Source organism: Hemiscyllium ocellatum, chromosome 50, assembly GCF_020745735.1.
Source record: "Hemiscyllium ocellatum isolate sHemOce1 chromosome 50, sHemOce1.pat.X.cur, whole genome shotgun sequence".
NCBI lineage: Eukaryota > Metazoa > Chordata > Chondrichthyes > Orectolobiformes > Hemiscylliidae > Hemiscyllium > Hemiscyllium ocellatum.
In genome coordinates, this window is record NC_083450.1 from 9,280,213 (window position 1) to 9,299,044 (window position 18,832).

The 18,832-nt window shown below is 58.5% G+C and overlaps 1 protein-coding gene across 2 annotated transcripts in view; it reads left to right on the forward strand.

The window, feature by feature from the left end:
* The first annotated feature begins 3,876 nt into the window (after window positions 1–3,876).
* The window catches only part of lrrc71 (leucine rich repeat containing 71), a 131,356-nt gene continuing 116,400 nt past the window's right edge, over window positions 3,877–18,832 (forward strand). For both annotated transcript variants that reach the window (XM_060820745.1, XM_060820746.1), the window contains exons 1-4: window positions 3,877–3,997; window positions 8,938–9,078; window positions 9,679–9,754; window positions 15,711–15,785. In XM_060820745.1, coding sequence (XP_060676728.1) covers window positions 3,934–3,997; window positions 8,938–9,078; window positions 9,679–9,754; window positions 15,711–15,785 — 356 coding nt within the window. In that variant the 5' untranslated portion in view covers window positions 3,877–3,933. The remainder of the gene's footprint in view (window positions 3,998–8,937; window positions 9,079–9,678; window positions 9,755–15,710; window positions 15,786–18,832) is intronic.

Here is an 18,832-nt window from a genome sequence, read left to right on the forward strand (position 1 = left end):
ATACACCCCACACCCCTCACTGTAACACACTGATATACCCCACACCCCTCACTGTAACACACTGATACACCCCACCCCTCACTGTAACACACTGATACACCCCACACCCCTCACTGTAACACACTGACATACCCCACACCCATCACAGTAACACACTGATATACCCCACACCCCTCACTGTAACACACTGATACATCCCACACCCCTCACTGTAACACACTGACATATCCCACACCCCTCACAGTAACACACTGATATATCCCACACCCCTCACTGTAACACACTGATACACCCCACACCCCTCACTGTAACACACTGATATACCCCACACCCCTCACTGTCACACACTGATACACCCCACACCCCTCACTGTAACACACTGATATACCCCACACCCCTCACTGTAACACACTGATGTACCCCACACCCCTCGCTGTAACACACTGATACACCCCCCCCCTCACTGTAACACTCTGATATACCCCACACCCCTCACTGTAACACACTGACATACCCCACACCCCTCACTGTAACACTCTGATATACCCCACACCCCTCACTGTAACACACTGACATTCCCCACACCCCTCACTGTAACACACTGATACACCCCACACCCCTCACTGTAACACACTGATACACCCCACACCCTCACTGTAACACACTGATATACCCCACAGCCCTCACTGTAACACACTGATATATCCCACACCCCTCACTGTAACACACTGATATACCCCACACCCCTCACTGTAACACACTGATATACCCCACACTCCTCACTGTAACACACTGATATACCCCACACCCCTCACTGTAACACACTGATATAAACCACACCCTTCACTGTAACACACTGATACAGCCCACACCCCTCACTGTAACACACTGATACACCCCACACCCCTCACTGTAACACACTGATATTCCCCACACCCCTCACTGTAACACACTGATATACCCCACACCCCTCACTGTAACACACTGATACACCCCACACCCCTCACTGTAACACACTGATACACCCCACACCCCACACTGTAACACACTGATATTCCCCACACCCCTCAGCGTAACACACTGATATACCCCACACCCCTCACTGTAACACACTGATATACCCCACCCCCCTCACTGTAACACACTGATGTTCCCCACACCCCTCACTGTAACACACTGATATAACCCACACCCTTCACTGTAACACACTGATACAGCCCACACCCCTCACTGTAACACACTGATACACCCCACACCCCTCACTGTAACACCCTGATATTCCCCACACCCCTCACTGTAACACACTGATATACCCCACACCCCTCACTGTAACACACTGATACACCCCACACCCCTCACTGTAACACACTGATACACCCCACACCCCACACTGTAACACACTGATATTCCCCACACCCCTCAGCGTAACACACTGATATACCCCACACCCCTCACTGTAACACACTGATATACCCCACCCCCCTCACTGTAACACACTGATGTTCCCCACACCCCTCACTGTAACACACTGATATACACCACACCCCTCACTGTAACACGCTGATACACACCACACCCCTCACTGTAACACGCTGATACACCCCACACCCCTCACTGTAACACACTGATATACCCCACACCCCTCTCTGTAACACACTGATATAAACCACTCCCTTCTCTGTAACACACTGATACACCCTACACCCCACACCCCTCACTGTAACACACTGATACACCCCTCTCCCCACACTGTAACACACTGATATTCCCCACGCCCCTCACTGTAACACACTGATACATCCCACACCCCTCACTGTAACACACTGATATACCACACGCCCCTCACTGTAACACACTGACACACCCCACACCCCTCACAGTAACACACTGATACACCCCACACCCCTCACTGTAACACACTGATATACCCCACACCCCTCACTGTAACACACTGATACACCCCACCCCTCACTGTAACACACTGATTTGTCCCACACCCCTCACTGTAACACCCTGATACACCCCACACCCCTTACTGTAACACACAGATATACCCCACACCCCTTACTGTAGCACACTGACACACCCCACACCCCTCACTGTAACACACTGACATACCCCACACCCATCACAGTAACACACTGATATACCCCACACCCCTCACTGTAACACACAGATACCTCCCACACCCCTCACTGTAACACACTGATATACCCCACACCCCTCACTGTCACACACTGATACACCCCACACCCCTCACTGTAACACACTGATACACCCCACACCCCTCACTGTAACACACTGATATACCCCACACCCCTCACTGTAACAGACTGATATATCCCACACCCCTCACTGTAACACTCTGATATACCCCACACCCCTCACTGTAACACACTGACATACCCCACACCCCTCACTGTAACACACTGATATACCCCACACCCCTCACTGTAACACACTGATACACCCCACCCCCTCACTGTAACACACTGATATACCCCACCCCCTCACTGTAACACACTGATATATCCCACACCCCTCACAGTAACACACTGATACACCCTACACCCCTCACTGTAACACACTGATATACCCCACACACCTCACTGTAACACACTGATACACCCCACATCCCTCACTGTAACACTCTGATATACCCGCCACCCCTTACTGTAACGCACTGACATACCCCACACGCCTCACTGTAACACTCTGATATACCCCACACGCCTCACTGTAACACACTGATACACCCCACACGCCTCACTGTAACACACTGATATATCCCACACCCCTCACTGTAACACACTGTGATACCCCACACCCCTCACTGTAACACACTCATACACCCCACACCCCTCACTGTAACCCTCTGATATACCCCACACCCCTCACTGTAACACACTGACATACATTACACCCCTCACTGTAACACACTGATACACCCCACCCCCTCACTGTAACACACTGATATACCCCACACCCCTCACTGTAACACACTGATACACCCCACCCCCTCACTGTAACACACTGATATACCCCACACCCCTCATTGTAACACACTGATACACCCCACACCCCTCACTGTAACACACTGATATACCCCACACCCCTCACTGTAACACACTGATACACCCCACCCCCTCACTGTAACACACTGATATACCCCACACCCCTCACTGTAACACACTGATATACCCCATACCCCTCACTGTAACACACTGATATACCCCACACCCTCACTGTAACACACTGATATACCCCACACCCCTCACCGTAACACACTGATACACCCTACACCCCTCACTGTAACACACTGATACACCCCACCCCCTCACTGTAACACACTGATACACCCCACACCCCTCGCTGTAACACACTGATACACCCCACACCCCTCATTGTAACACACTGATACACCCCACACCCCTCACTGTAACACACTGATATACCCCACACCCCTCATTGTAACACACTGATACACCCCACACCCCTCACTGTAACACACTGATATACCCCACACCCCTCATTGTAACACACTGATACACCCCACACCCCTCACTGTAACACACTGATATACCCCACCCCCCTCACTGTAACACACTGATATATCCCACACCCCTCACTGTAACACACTGATACACCCTACACCCCTCACCGTAACACACTGATATACCCCACACCCCTCACTGTAACACACTGATATACCCCACACCCCTCACTGTAACACACTGATACACCCCACACCCCTCACTGTAACACTCTGAGATCCCCCTTTCCCCTTGCCCTAGGTCTGTGGTATAGCTGACAGTCTGTGGGTTGCTGGTGCTTGGGGAACAGTGTGAGTGTCTGGTTTTCCCCTGTGTTTCTCCAGAGGACTATGTGTGTACTGGGAACCTGGAGCACGATCTCACTGAGCTGTGTATCCGAATGGAGATCCTGGAGATGCCGATTGTGAGTCTCCGACACCCCGGAATAACAGCCAGTGGGATGTGTAAGCAGTCATTCACTCTCAGCTGCTCCGCCATGGGAGTGTGTGTGTGTCGGGAGGGCGAGTGTGTGTGTGTGTGTGTGTGTGGGGAGGGGGGAGTGTGTGTGCGTGTGGGGGGGGAGGGGCAAGTGTGTGTGTGTGGGGAATGGGGGCGTTTGTACAGGTGTGCGGAGGGTGTGTGTGTGTCAGGGAGGGGGACGTGTGTACAGGTGTGCGGAGGGTGTGTGTGTGTTGGGGAAGGGGGACGGGTGTACAGGAGTGTGGAGGGTATTTGTGTTGGGGGGAGGGGGACGTGTGTACAGGTGTGCGGAGGGTGTGTGTGTGGGGGAGGGGGTGGGGGACGTGTGTACAGGTGTGCGGAGGGTGTGTGTGTGGGGGAGGGGGTGGGGGACGTGTGTACAGGTGTGCGGAGGGTGTGTGTATGGGGGGAGGGGGACGTGTGTACAGGTGTGCGGAGGGTGTGTGTGTGTGGGGGGAGGGCGACGTGTGTACAGTTGTGCGGAGGGTGTGTGTGTGGGGTGGAGGGGGACGTGTGTACAGGTGTGCAGAGGGTGTGTGTGTGTGGGGGGAGGGGGACGTGTGTACAGGTGTGCGGAGGGTGTGTGTGTGTTGGGGGGAGGGGGACGTGTGTACAGGTGTGCGGAGGGTGTGTGTGTGTGTGGGGAGGAGGACGTGTGTACAGGAGTGTGGAGGGTATTTGTGTTGGGGGGAGGGGGACGTGTGTACAGGTGTGCGGAGGGTGTGTGTGTATGGGGGGAGGGGTACGTGTGTACAGGTGTGCGGAGGGTGTGTGTGTGTGGGGGGGGGAGGGGGACATGTGTACAGGTGTGCGGAGGGTGTGTGTGTGGGGTGGAGGGGGACGTGTGTACAGGTGTGCGGAGGGTGTGTGTGTGTGGGGGGAGGGGGACGTGTGTACAGGTGTGCGGAGGGTGTGTGTGTGTCGGGGAGGGGGACGTGTGTACAGGTGTGCGGAGGGTGTGTGTGTGGGGGGAGGGGGACGGGTGTACAGGAGTGTGGAGGGTATTTGTGTTGGGGGGAGGTGGAATTGTGTACAGGTGTGCGGAGGGTGTGTGTGTGGGGGAGGGGGTGGGGGACGTGTGTACAGGTGTGCGGAGGGTGTGTGTATGGGGGGAGGGGGACGTGTGTACAGGTGTGCGGAGGGTGTGTGTGTGTGGGGGGAGGGGGACGTGTGTACAGGTGTGCGGAGGGTGTGTGTGTGGGGTGGAGGGGGACGTGTGTACAGGTGTGCGGAGGGTGTGTGTGTGTGGGGGGAGGGGGACGTGTGTACAGATGTGCGGAGGGTGTGTGTGTGTGGGGGGGGGGAGGGGGACGTGTGTACAGGTGTGCGGAGGGTGTGTGTGTGTGTGGGGAGGAGGACGTGTGTACAGGTGTGCGGAGGGTGTGTGTGTGGGGGTGGAGGGGGACGTGTGTACAGGTGTGCGGAGGGTGTGTGTGTTCTGGGGGAGGGGTACGTGTGTACAGGTGTGCGGAGGGTGTGTGTGTGTGGGGGGGGACGTGTGTACAGGTGTGCGGAGGGTGTGTGTGTGGGGGGAGGGGGATGTGTGTACAGGTGTGCGGAGGGTGTGTGTGTGGGAGGGAGGGGGACGTGTGTACAGGTGTGCGGAGGGTGTGTGTGGGGGGGGAGGAGGGGGACGTGTGTACAGGTGTGGGGGGTGTGTGTGTGGGGGAGGGGGACGTGTGTACAGGTGTGCGGAGGGCGTGTGTGTGTGGGGAGGGGGACGTGTGTACAGGTGTGCGGATGGCGTGTGTGTGGGGAGGGGGATGTGTGTACAGGTGTGCGGGGGGCGTGTGTGTGTGGGGAGGGGGACGTGTGTACAGGTGTGCGGAGGGCGTGTGTGTGGGGAGGGGGACGTGTGTACAGGTGTGCGGAGGGTGTGTGTGTGGGGAGGGGGACGTGTGTACAGGTGTGCGGAGGGTGTGTGTGTGGGGAGGGGGACGTGTGTACAGGTGTGCGGAGGGTGTGTGTGTGGGGGGGAGGGGGACGTGTGTACAGGTGTGCGGAGGGGGTGTGTGTGTGGGGGGGAGGGGGGCGTGTGTACAGGTGTGCGGAGGGTGTGTGTGGGGGGGGGAGGGGGACGTGTGTACAGTTGTGCGGAGGGTGTGTGTGTGTGTGGGGAGGAGGGGGACGTGTGTACAGGTGTGCGGAGGGTGGGTGTGTGTGGGGAGGAGGGGGACGTGTGTACAGGTGTGCGGAGGGGGTGTGTGTGCGGGGGGAGGGGGACGTGTGTACAGGTGTGTGGAGGGTGTGTGTGTGGGGGGGGAGGGGGACGTGTGTACAGGTGTGCGGAGGGTGTGTGGGGGGGGAGGGGGACGTGTGTACAGGTGTGCGTAGGACGTGTGTGCGGAGGGGCACGTGTGTACAGGTGTGCGGAGGGAGTGTGTGTGGGTGGGGAGGGGGACGTGTGTACAGGTGTGCGGAGGGTGTGTGTGCGGAGGGGCACGTGTGTACAGGTGTGCGGAGGGAGTGTGTGTGGGGGGGGAGGGGGACGTGTGTACAGGTGTGCGTAGGACGTGTGTGCGGAGGGGCACGTGTGTACAGGTGTGCGGAGGGTGTGTGTGTGGCGGGGGAGGGGGACGTGTGTACAGGTGTGCGGAGGGTGTGTGTGTGGGGGGGAGGGGCACGTGTGTACAGGTGTGCGTAGGACGTGTGTGCGGAGGGGCACGTGTGTACAGGTGTGCGGAGGGAGTGTGTGTGTGGGGGGGAGGGGGACGTGTGTACAGGTGTGCGGAGGGGGGCGTGTGTACAGGTGTGCGGAGGGGGTGTGTGTGGGGGGGAGGGGGACATGTGTACAGGTGTGCGGAGGGTGTGTGTGGGGGGGAGGCGGACGTGTGTACAGGTGTGCGGAGGGTGTGTGTGTTGGGAGGAGGGGGACGTGTGTACAGGTGTGCGGAGGGGGGCGTGTGTACAGGTGTGCGGAGGGTGTGTGTGTGGGGGGGAGGGGGACATGTGTACAGGTGTGCGGAGGGTGTGTGTGGGGGGGAGGGGGACGTGTGTACAGGTGTGCGGAGGGTGTGTGTGTTGGGAGGAGGGGGACGTGTGTACAGGTGTGCGGAGGGTGTGAGTGTGGGGGGGGAGGGGATGTGTGTACAGGTGTGCGGAGGGTGTGTGTGGGGGGGGAGGGGGACGTGTGTACAGGTGTGCGGAGGGTGTGTGTGGGGGGAGGGGGACGTGTGTACAGGTGTGTGGAGGGTGTGTGGGGGGGGGGGAGGGGGACGTGTGTACAGTTGTGTGGAGGGTGTGTGTGTTGGGGGGAGGGGACGTGTGTACAGGTGTGCGGAGGGTGTGTGTGTTCGGGGGGAGGGGGATGTGTGTACAGGTGTGCGGAGGGTGTGTTTGTTGGGGGAGGGGGACGTGTGTACAGGTGTGTGGAGGGTGTGTGCGTGGGGGGAGGGGGCCATGTGTACAGGTGTGCGGAGGGTGTGTGTGTTGGGGGAGGGGGACGTGTGTACAGGTGTGCGGAGGGTGTGTGTGTGGGGGGGAAGGGGGACGTGTGTACAGGTGTGCGGAGGGTGTGTGTGTTGGGGTGGGGGACGTGTGTACAGGTGTGCGGAGGGTGTGTGTGTTGGGAGGGGGACGTGTGTACAGGTGTGCGGAGGGTGTGTGTGTTGGGGGGAGGGGGACGTGTGTACAGGTGTGCGGAGGGTGTGTGTGTTGGGGGAGGGGGACGTGTGTACAGGTGTGTGGAGGGTGTGTGCGTGGGGGGAGGGGGCCATGTGTACAGGTGTGCGGAGGGTGTGTGTGGGGGGAGGGGGACGTGTGTACAGGTGTGCGGAGGGTGTGTGTGTGGGGGGGAGGGGGACGTGTGTACAGGTGTGCGGAGGGTGTGTGTTTGGGGAGCGACGTGTGTACAGGTGTGCGGAGGGTGTTTGTGTGGGGGGGGTACGTGTGTACAAATGTGCAGAGGGTGAGTGTGTGGGGGGTCGTGTGTACAGGTGTGCGGAGGGGGTGTGTGTGTGTGTGGGGGGAGGGGGACGTGTGTACAGGTGTGCGGAGGGTGTGTGTGTGTGGTGGAGGAGGGGGACGTATGTACAGGTGTGCGGAGGGTGTGTGTGTGGGGGGGGGAGGGGGACGTGTGTACAGGTTTGCGGAGTGTGTGTGTGTGGGGGGAGGGGGGACGTGTGTACAAATGTGCAGAGGTTGAGTGTGTGGTGGGGGGAGGGGGACGTGTGTACAGGTGTGCGGAGGGTGTGTGTGTGGGAGGGGCGACGTGTGTACAAATGTGCGGAGGTTGAGTGTGTGGTGGGGGGAGGGGGACGTGTGTACAGGTGTGCGGAGGGTCTGTGTGTGGGAGGGGGACGCGTGTACAAATGTGCGGCGGGTGAGTGTGTGGGGGGTGCTTGTGTACAGGTGTGCGGAGTTTGTGTGTGTGGGGGGGGGGAGGGGGACGTGTGTACAGGTGTGCGGAGGGTGTGTGTGTGTGTGGGGAGGGGGACGTGTGTACAGGTGTGCGGAGGGTGTGTGTGTGTGGGGGGAGGGGGACGTGTGTACAGGTGTGCGGAGGGTGTGTGTGTGGGGGGGAGGGGGACGTGTGTACAGGTTTGCGGAGGGTGTGTGTGTGGTGGAGGAGGGGGACGTGTGTACAGGTGTGCGGAGGGTGTGTGTGTGTGGGGGGAGGGGGACGTGTGTACAGGTGTGCGGAGGGTGTGTGTGTGTGGGGGGGGAGGGGGACCTGTGTACAGGTTTGCGGGGGGGGTGTGTGCGGAGTGTGTGTGGGGTGTGTGTGCGTGCGGAGTGTGTGTGGGGTGTGTGTGTGTGTGTGGGGTGTGTGTGTGTGCGCGCGTGCGGAGTGTGTGTGAGTTAGAGACGTATGCAGTGGCGGGTGGTTTCCTTGGTTGAAGCCTGTGTTTGGGAATGACGCTCTGTTCCGGAGCGATGCTCCCTCCGTGCTCCATGTCCCACTGAGTGTCTGCTTGTCCCCCAGTTGACGAGATGGAATCTCTGACTCCGTCGGATGTATCCTCAGCTCCCCCCCTGAAAGACCAGATCTCCTTCTTCAGACCCAGTGTGCAGCTCGAGTTGGAGAATGAGGACCCCAAGTCAGCAAAGGCCCTCTATATCCGAGGTGGGTCCCACACCAAGAGGGCACTACTCCTGGGGAGAGAGCGGGGGGCAGTGGGATACATTTCGACATTGATACAGGGCTATGGGGAGAGAGCGGGGCAGTGGGATTAGTTTGGGGATTGATACAGGGCTATGGGGAGAGAGCGGGGGGCAGTGGGATTAGTTTGGGGATTGATACAGGGCTATGGGGAGAGAGCGGGGGCAGTGGGATTAGTTTGGGGATTGATACAGGGCTATGGGGGGAGAGCGGGGGCAGTGGGATTAGTTTGGGGATTGATACAGGGCTATGGGGGGAGAGCGGGGGCAGTGGGATTAGTTTGGGGATTGATACAGGGCTATGGGGGGAGAGCGGGGGCAGTGGGATTAGTTTGGGGATTGATACAGGGCTATGGGGGGAGAGCGGGGGCAGTGGGATTAGTTTGGGGTTAATGTCAGACTGGGGAATGGAGTGACAGTGGGATTAGTTTGGGTTGACACTGACCTATTTGAACGAGGAGCCTGTGTTTATCTGAACTAGACTCGCCCTCAGTCGGATTCTGTGTTGATCTTACAGCGGTGTGTATCTGGCTGGAATAACACATCCCTTCTCTCTCTGTTTCAGGGTGGATGATTGATACGCGGTATATTTTCATCTTTCAGAAGTGTCTGCCTGCCCTCAGTAGCCTGCACTCCATCAAGTAGGTGGACATCTGGGTTCACGTGTCGAATGTGAACATGCGGGGCTCGGGTTTGTCCCCGTTCTCGATGGTGTCGCGGGTAGTTGCGTTATTTACCGGCGGGCACTCTTCCTGTCGAACCCTGCGCGGCTCACATTTGTCCTGCATTCCTAGCAGTTGGGAGATAGTTGGATGTGCGTCACTCCCCCACCACTGGCTGTGTTCAAAGCTGTCTCCAGCCTAGAGACACGTTCCATGTCTGACGTGACTCCTCTTTGGAGCTGGTGATTAGATTAGATTAGATTACTTACAGTGTGGAAACAGGCCCTTCGGCCCAACAAGTCCACACCGACCCACCGAAGCGCAACCCACCCATACCCCTACATTTGCCCCTTACCTAACACTACGGGCAATTTAGCATGGCCAATTCACCTGACCCGCACATCTTTGGACTGTGGGAGGAAACCGGAGCACCCAGAGGAAACCCACGCAGACACGGGGAGAACGTGCAAACTCCACACAGTCAGTCGCCTGAGGCGGGAATTGAACCCAGGTCCCTGGCGCTGTGAGGCAGCAGTGCTAACCACTGTGCCGCCGCGCCGCCCACATGTGACAGGCTTTCTGCTGTCGATTGAGCTGGTGAGGGAGCCTTACGCCAACAACAGAGGGACTGCCCGTGGTGCTCATGGCGTGATCCAGATGTGAAATGGTGTTCAGAGTGGACTCTAGGATTTACTGTGGGTGGGGTCGGTGGTGGGGGGGGGGGGGGCGGAGTTCAGTGCAGACAAGGGGGTTGAGGGATGGGAAGGTGTCCCTCAAAATGGAGGGCGCTGTCTGTTCTCTGACGTTGGTGAACTCCTGTTGTGTGTAATTGGAAAATATGGCGCTGTGACAGACGATAACAAAGATGGGTTGAGGGATGGGTCATCTTGAGGAGGTGGGGAGGCTGCAGAAGGATCTGGACGGGTTAGGAGAGTGGGCAAAGTAGTGATAGATAGACTATAATGTGGGAAAGTGTCAGGTCGTGCACTGTGGGCGGAGGACTAGAGGCAGAGAGGCCTGGTCTGTTTTCTCAATGGGGAGAAAATTCAGAAATCTGAAGGCCAGAGAGATTTGGGAGTTCTCGTCCAGGAGTTTCTCAGGTAAACCCGCAGGTTGGGTCAGGAGTGAGGGAGGAAAATGCAATTGCAGCATTTGCTTTGAGAGGACTTGAGCAGGGATGTATTTCCGAGGCTCTATAACGCTCGGGTCAGACCACATTTGGGAATATTGTCCACAGTTTTGAGGCCCATCTCTCAGGAAGGATGTACTGACCCTGGAACGTGTTCCGAGGAGGTTCACGGGAACGGTCCCGGCGATGAAAAGGTTCACACATGAGGAATGTGTGAGGACTCTGGGTCTACACTCAGTGGGGTTCACAAGGATGAGGGAGGGGGGATCTAATAGAGCCTTACGGAATACTGACAGGCCTGGGACAGAGCGGATGTTGGGAAGGTGTTTCCATTTGGTCGGAGAGACTGGGACCCAATGGTCTCAGAGTAAAGGGAAGAGCTCCCAGAACAGAGACAAGGGGAAACTTGTTGAGCCGGAGAGTGGGGGATCTGGGGAATTCATTCCCACTGAAGTCCGGGGAAGCCCAGCTCCCTGAGTCTATCTAACACTGAGATAGAGAGGTCCTTCATTGTAAAGGGGGATCAGGGGTTACAGGGAGGTAGGGGGAGAGGGGGGTGGAGAAACCGATCAGCTGTGATTGAGTGGCAGAGCAGATTTGATGGGCCGAACGGCCTAATCTCAGCTCCTATGCCTTACGGTCCCCTGATCCTGAGATGTGCTTCAGGAGCAGTCACAGGAAGGACACGTTGGCGTGAGGGGGAGATGGTTTTGTTGAGACGGGAAGTGACTGGGAACAGAGCAGGGGGGTGTTCCCCAGGGCAGTCACCCAGTTCGGAGCCTGGTCTCCCCCCAGTGTCCAGGAGCAGCGGGTGTAGCAGGCAAGAGGAAGAGAGGGGTGAATCACTGATTGCCCTGGAAGTAATGTGGGTGTGTGTGTGGGGGTGGGGGTGGTGGGGTGCGGTTTTGTGTGTGTCGTGTGTGTGTGGGGGTGTGTGTATGTGGGTGTGTGTGTGGGGGTGTGTGTATGTGGGTGTGTGTGTTGGGGTGTGGGTTTGTGGGTCTGTGTGTGGGGGTGTCTGGGGTGTGTGTGGGGTGTGGGTGGGGGTGGGTATGTGTGTGTGGGTGGGAGTGTGTGTGGGTGTGTGTATGGGGGATGTGTGTGTGTGGGGGGGGCGCGTGTGTGGGTGAGGGTGTGTGTGTGGGTGGGAGTGTGTGTGGGTGTGTGTGTGGGTGGGAGTGTGTGTGGGTGTGTGTGTGGGGGGGGCGTGTGTGTGTGAGAGGTGTGGGTGGGGTGTATGTGTGTGGGTGTGTGTGGGGGGGGTGGGTGTGTGTGTGTGGGGCGTGTGTGCAGGGGTGCATGTGGGTGTGGGTGTGTGTGGGGATGGGGTGTGTGTGGGGGTGGTGTGTGCGTGGGGTGTATGTGTGGGTGAGGTGACTGTGTGTGTTAGAGGGAGGTGTGTGTGTGAGGGAGAGGTGTGTGTGTGTGGGGTGTGTGTGTGAGGGCTGGGTGTGTGTGTGGGTGTGGGAGGGTGGGGTGTGTGGGTGTGGGAGGATGTGTGTGTGTGTGTGGGTGGGTGGGGTGTGTGTGTGGGGTGCGTGTGTGTGGGGGGGGCGTGTGTGTGTGCGGGTGTGAGTGTGGGCTGTGAGTAGGTGTGGGTCTGTGTGTGTGGCGTGTGTCTGTGTGTGTGGGGTGTGTGTGGGAGGGTGGGTGTGTGTAAGTGTGGGGGATGTGTGTGTGGATGGGGTGTGTGGGGGTGTGTGTGGGGGGGAGTCGGGGGTGTGGGTGGGTGTGTGTGTGGGATGTGCAGTGTGTGTGGGTGTATGTGTGTGGGTGTGTGAATGTGTGTTTGTGTGTGTGTGTGTGGGTGTGTGTGTGTGTGTGTGTGTGTGGGGTGTGTGTGGTGTGTGGGGTGTGTGTGTGGGTGTGGGGGGGTGTGTGTGTGTGTGGGGTGTGTGTAGGGTGTGTGTGGGTGTGGGGTGTGTGTGTGTGGGGTGTGTGTGTGTGTGGGGTGTGTGTAGGGTGTGTGTGTGTATGTGTGTAGGGTGTGTGTGTGTATGTGTGTGGGGTGTGTGTAGGGTGTGTGTGTGGGGTGTGGGTGTGTGTGTGTGTGGGGGGTGTGTGTGTAGGGTGTGTGTGTGGGGTGTGGGTGTGTGTGTGTGTGTGGGGTGTGTGTGTGGGGTGTGTGTGTGGGTGTGGGGTGTGTGTGTGGGGGGTGTGTGTGTGGGGGGGGTGTGTGGAGTGTGTGTGTGGGTGTGGGGGGTGTGTGTGTGTGGGGTGTGTGTGGAGGGGGTGTGTGTAGGGTGTGTGTGTGGGGGGGTTGTGTGTAGGGTGTGGGGGTGTGTGTGTGGGGGGTGTGTGTGTGGGTGTGGAGTGTGTGTGTGTGTGTGGGGGGGTGTGTGTGGGGTGTGTGTGGGTGCGTGTGTGTGTGTGTGTGGGGGGGGTGTGTGTGTGTGTTTGTGTGTGTGGGGTGTGTGTGGGGTGTGTGTGTGTGTGGGGGTGTGTAGGGTGTGTGTGTGGGGGGTGTGTGTGTGGTGTGGGGTGTGTGTGTGTGTGTGTGGTGTGGGGTGTGTGTGTGTGTGTGGGGGGTGTGTGTGTGGGGTGTGTGTAGGGTGTGTGTGTGTGGGGGTGAGTGTGTGTGGGGTGTGTGTGTGTGTGTGGGGGGGGGTGTGTGTGTGTGGGAGTGTGTGTGTGGGGTGTGTGTGGGGGGGTGTGTGTGTGTGTGTGTGGGAGTGTGTGTGTGGTGTGTGTGTGTGTGGGTGTGTGTGTGTGTGGGGTGTGTGTGTGGGTGTGTGTGTGTGTGTGGGGGTGTGAGTGTGTGTGGGGTGTGTGTGTGTGGGGTGTGTGTGGGTGTGTGTGTGGGGTGTGTGTGTGTGTGGGTGGGGGTGTGTGTGTGTGGGTGGGGGTGTGTGTGGGTGTGTGTGTGTGGGGTGTGTGTGGGAGTGTGTGTGTGTGTGTGGGTGTGTGTGTGGTGTGTGTGTGGGAGTGTGTGTGTGTGGGAGTGTGTGTGTGTGTGAGTGTGTGTGAGTGTGGGTGTGGGTGTGTGTGTGGGGTGTGTGTGTGTGGGTGTGTGTGGGAGTGTGTGTGTGTGGGGTGTGTGTGGGTGTGTGTGTGTGTGTGTGGGGTGTGTGTGTGTGTGGGTGGGGGTGTGTGTGGGTGTGTGGGTGGTGTGTGTGTGTGGGTGTGTGTGGGTAGTGTCTGGCCTCGGGTAGAGGAGGAGGGCCCGTGTTGACCAGCCTGTGGTTACCCGGGAGAGTGATCTGGGCCTCCAGCTCCTCCCTAGCAGCAGGTCTCCAGCAGGAGGGGAGTGTTGGGTGTTGGAGGGGCGGCCCCTGGGGACAGAGCACAGGGAGCGGGACGATGTGGTCTGGGGGGTGATAGGAATGGACGAGGGATGGAGAAGGGGAGAGCCAATCATTGTGAGGGTGAGGGGGAGTGGTGCGGGGAGAGCAGTGAGGGGTGAGGGGAGAATGGTGAGGGGTGTGGGGAGAGCGGTGAGGGGTGTGGGGAGAGCGGCGAGGGGTGTGGGGAGAATGGTGAGGGGTGTGTGGGGAGAGCGGTGAGGGGTGTGGGGAGAGCGGTGAGGGGTGGGTGGGGAGAGCGGGTGAGGGGTGAGGGGAGAGCGGCGAGGGGTGAGGGGAGAGCGGCGAGGGGTGAGGGGAGAGCGGTGAGGGGTGTGGGGAGAGCGGTGAGAGGTGTGGGGAGAATGGTGAGGGGTGTGGGGAGAGCGGTGAGGGGTGTGGGGAGAGCGGTGAGGGGTGAGGGGAGAGCGGCGAGGGGTGAGGGGAGAATGGTGAGGGGTGTGGGGAGAGCGGTGAGGGGTGTGGGGAGAGCGGTGAGGGGTGTGGGGAGAATGGTGAGGGGTGTGGGGGAGAGCGGTGAGGGGTGTGGGGAGAATGGTGAGGGGTGTGGGGAGAGAGCGGTGAGGGGTGTGGGGAGAGCGGTGAGGGGTGTGGGGGAGAGCGGCGAGGGGTGTGAGGGGAGAGCGGCGAGGGGTGAGGGGAGAGCGGCGAGGGGTGTGGGGAGAGCGGTGAGAGGTGTGGGGAGAATGGTGAGGGGTGTGGGGAGAGCGGTGAGGGGTGTGGGGAGAGCGGTGAGGGGTGTGGGGAGAGCGGTGAGGGGTGAGGGGAGAGCGGTGAGGGGTGTGGGGAGAGCGGTGAGGGGTGAGGGGAGAGCGGCGAGGGGTGAGGGGAGAGCGGCGAGGGGTGAGGGGAGAATGGTGAGGGGTGTGGGGAGAGCGGTGAGGGGTGAGGGGAGAATGGTGAGGGGTGTGGGGAGAGCGGTGAGGGGTGAGGGGAGAGAGGTGAGGGGTGAGGGGAGAGCGGTGAGGGGTGAGGGGAGAGAGGTGAGGGGTGTGGGGTGTGGGGTGAGGGGAGAGCAGTGATGGGTGAGGGGTGAGGTGTGATGGGTGAGGCGTGATGGGTGAGGCGTGATGGGTGAGGGGTGAGGGGTGAGGGGTTGTGGGGAGAGTGGTGAGGTGTCTGGGGTGAGGGGTGTGGGGAGAGTGGTGAGGTGTGTGGGGTGAGGGGTGTGGGGAGAGTGGTGAGGGGAGAGCGGTGAGGGAGTGGACTCACATGTTGGCTGAGCGCCATGTCACCCACCGTGTACCGGGGGGGGGGTGGGGTAAGGGGGGAGGGGGGTGGTCAGTTGGGGACAGAGCAGGAAGACGTCCATGGCACTGATGGTGTGTCTCTCTGTGTCTCTCTCCCTCTCTCTCCCTCTCCCTCTCCCTCCCCCCCTCCCCTCCCTCTGCCTCTTCCCCCTCCCTCCGCCTCTCCCTCCCCCTCCCTCCTTCCCCCTCCCTCCCTCTCTCCCTCCCTCCCCCTCTCTCCCTCCCTCCCCCCCCCCCCCGGCCGTGCCTTGCAGCCTGTGGAACGTGGGTCTGACCGGGAGCACCTTCGCTGCACTCCTGGTGATCCTGAGACAGTGCTACTCCCTGAGGTGAGTGGCCGGTCCCTGCAGGGATGGACACAGGGAAGGCTGGAGGGTGGCAACACGTCCAGCTCCACGCTGGGGAGGGGGCAAAAGGGGAGGGCACTCCGAGGGGGGAAAGGGGTCCCGATGGTGGGGGTGAGAGAGCAGTGTTTCTGGGGTCACACCTTCTGGGGGGGGAGGTGGGAAAAAGCTGCTGACATTGGGATGGGGTAGTGGTGGGAGGCGGGTATTTCCCTGGAGAAGGGGGTCACACTCAAGTCTGAGTGTCTTCCTGGGGTATCTGACCGGGAGGAGGGTGGCACTATAGGGTAGCGACCTCACTCTGGGCGAGGGGGTCAGATGGGGGTGAGGGTGGATTGACTCACTGCTGGCGAGATCGGCCAGTTTTAATTTTGTCTTCTTAAACTGTCGATTGTAAAGAGAAGCTGAAACTGGTTTCAAACTGGGGCCTGGAAGGTTTGCTGAGAAAGCACCTTATTTAGAGATGTACAGCACGGAAACAGACCCTTCGGCCCAACCCGTCCGTGCCGACCAGATATCCCAACCCAATCTAGTCCCACCTGCCAGCCCCGGCCCATATCCCTCCAAACCCTTCCTATCCCTGTCCCCATCCAGATGCCTCTTAAATGCTGTCACTGTCCCAGCCTCCACCACTTCCTCTGGCAGCTCATTCCATACACGCACCACCCTCTGGGTGAAAAAGTTGCCCCTCAGCTCCCTTTCCCCTCTCACCCTAAATCTATGCCCCTCTAGTTCTGGACTCCCCAACCCAGGGAAAAAGACTTTGTCTATTTACCCTATCCATGCCCCTCATGGTTTTATAAACCTCTATAAGGTCACCCCTCAGCCTCCGACGCTCCAGGGAAAACAGCCCCAGCCTGTTCAGCCTCTCCCTGTAGCTCAGACCCTCCAACCCTGGCAACATCCTTGTCAATCTTTTCTGAACCCTTTCAAGTTTCACAACATCTTTCCGATAGGAAGGAGACCAGAATTGCACCCAATATTCCAACAGTGGCCTAACCAATGTCCTGTACAGCCGCAACATGACCTCCCAACTCCTGTACTCAATACTCTGACCAATAAAGGAAAGCATACCAAACACCGCCTTCACTATCCTATCGACCTGCGACTCCACTTTCAAGGAGCTATGAACCTGCACTCCAAGGTCTCTTTGTTCAGCAACACTCCCTAGGACCTTACCATTAAGTGTATAAGTCCTGCTAAGATTTGCTTTCCCAAAATGCAGCACCTCGCATTTATCTGAATTAAACTCCATCTGCCACTTCTCAGCCCATTGGCCCATCTGGTCCAGATCCTGTTGTAATCTGAGGTAACCCTCTTCGCTGTCCACTACACTGACAATTTTGGTGTCATCTGCAAACTTACTAACTGTGCCTCTTATGCTCACATCCAAATCATTTATATAAATGATGAAAAGTAGAGGGCCCAGCACCGATCCTTGTGGCACTCCACTGGTCACAGGCCTCCAGTCTGAAAAACAACCCTCCGCCACCACCCTCTGTCTTCTACCTTTGAGCCAGTTCTGTATCCAAATGGCTAGTTCTCCCTGTATTCCGTGAGATCTAACCTTGCTAACCAGTCTCCCAAGGGGAACCTTGTCGAACGCCTTACTGAAGTCCACATTGAACTTGTCCACTGCTCTGCCTGTATCCAATTGGCCAGTTCTCCATATTTGCTCCTCATTGTAGGCACTGTTTACACAGCTGTAGGATACAGCATGTAAACAGAACCGCGGGGGGGAGGCGTGTGCAAACGGAGCTCCGCTCGGCAACAAGCAGCGGATTGGTTTGTGAGCGAGTGAGCCATCGCCATTGGCAAAGACCTTCTATCTGCCAGCAGTGATGTGATTGGTTCTCAGGTAGCTCAGCGGCCTGGGGCTGTGAGCGAGGTCTGCAGCTCCTTCTCTGCAGTAAAAGACACTTTCAGCCCGAAACAAACCCAATTCCCTTTACCACAGCTGGTACTGGAAGGCTTAACTTTCAATTGATAGATCAGGGACCTTTAATCAGCCACCCTGTGCCTTCTGCAAACCAGTGGGAGCATCTGGAGAAGGACAACTGAGAAACAGCATTTTCACCAGAACAAGAGTGGATAGGATTCACTGAACTGCGTTCACTCCATCCCAATTACTGTGTGTGTGTGTGTGTGTGTGTGTGTGTTTGTGTGTGTGTGTGTGTGTGTGGTTGTGTGTGTGGGGGGGGTGTGGTGGGTGGGTGTGTGTGTGGGGTGGGGTGTATGGGGGGTGTGTGTGGGTGTGGGGTGGGGTGTATGGCGTGTGGGTGTGGGGGGTGTGTGTGTGAGTGTGGGGTGTGTGTGTGTGGTGTGTGTGTGGGGGGTGTGTGGGGTGTGTGGGTGTGTGGGGGGTGTGTGTGGTGTGTGTGTTTTGGGTGTGTGTGGTGTGTGTGTTTGGGTGTGTGTGGGGTGTGTGTCTGTGGGGTGTGTGTGTGGGGTGTGCATGGGTGTGTGTGGGGAGTGTGTGTGTGGGGTTTGTGTGGGGGTGTGGGGGTGTGATAGGGGTGTGTGTGCGGGGTGTGTGTGTGTGAGTGGTGTGTGTGCGAGGGTAGTGTGTGTGGGGTGTGTGTGTGTATGGGGTGAGGGTGGTGTGTGTATGGGGTGAGGGTGGTGTGTGTGTGGGGTGTGTATGTGTGTGTGGGGTGTGTATGTGTGTGTGGGGGGTGTGGGGTGTGTGTGTGGGGTGTGTGTGGTGTGTGTGTGTGTGTGTGTGTGGGGTGAGGGTGGTGTGTGTGGGGTGTGTGTGTCGGGTGTTTGTGGGTTGGGTGTGTGTGGGGTGTGTGTGGTGTGTATGGGTGTGTGGTGTGTGTGTGTGTGTGTGTGTGGGGTGAGGGTGGTGTGTGTGGGGTGTGTGTGTGTGGTGTGTGTGTGTGGGGTGTGTGTGTCTGTGTGGGTGTGGGGTGTGTGTGTCTGTGTGGGTGTGGGGTGTGTGTGTCTGTGTGTGTGTGGTCTGTGTGTGTGTGTGTGAGGTGTGTGTGAGGGATGTGTGTGTATGGATGTGTGTGGGGGTGTGTGGGTGT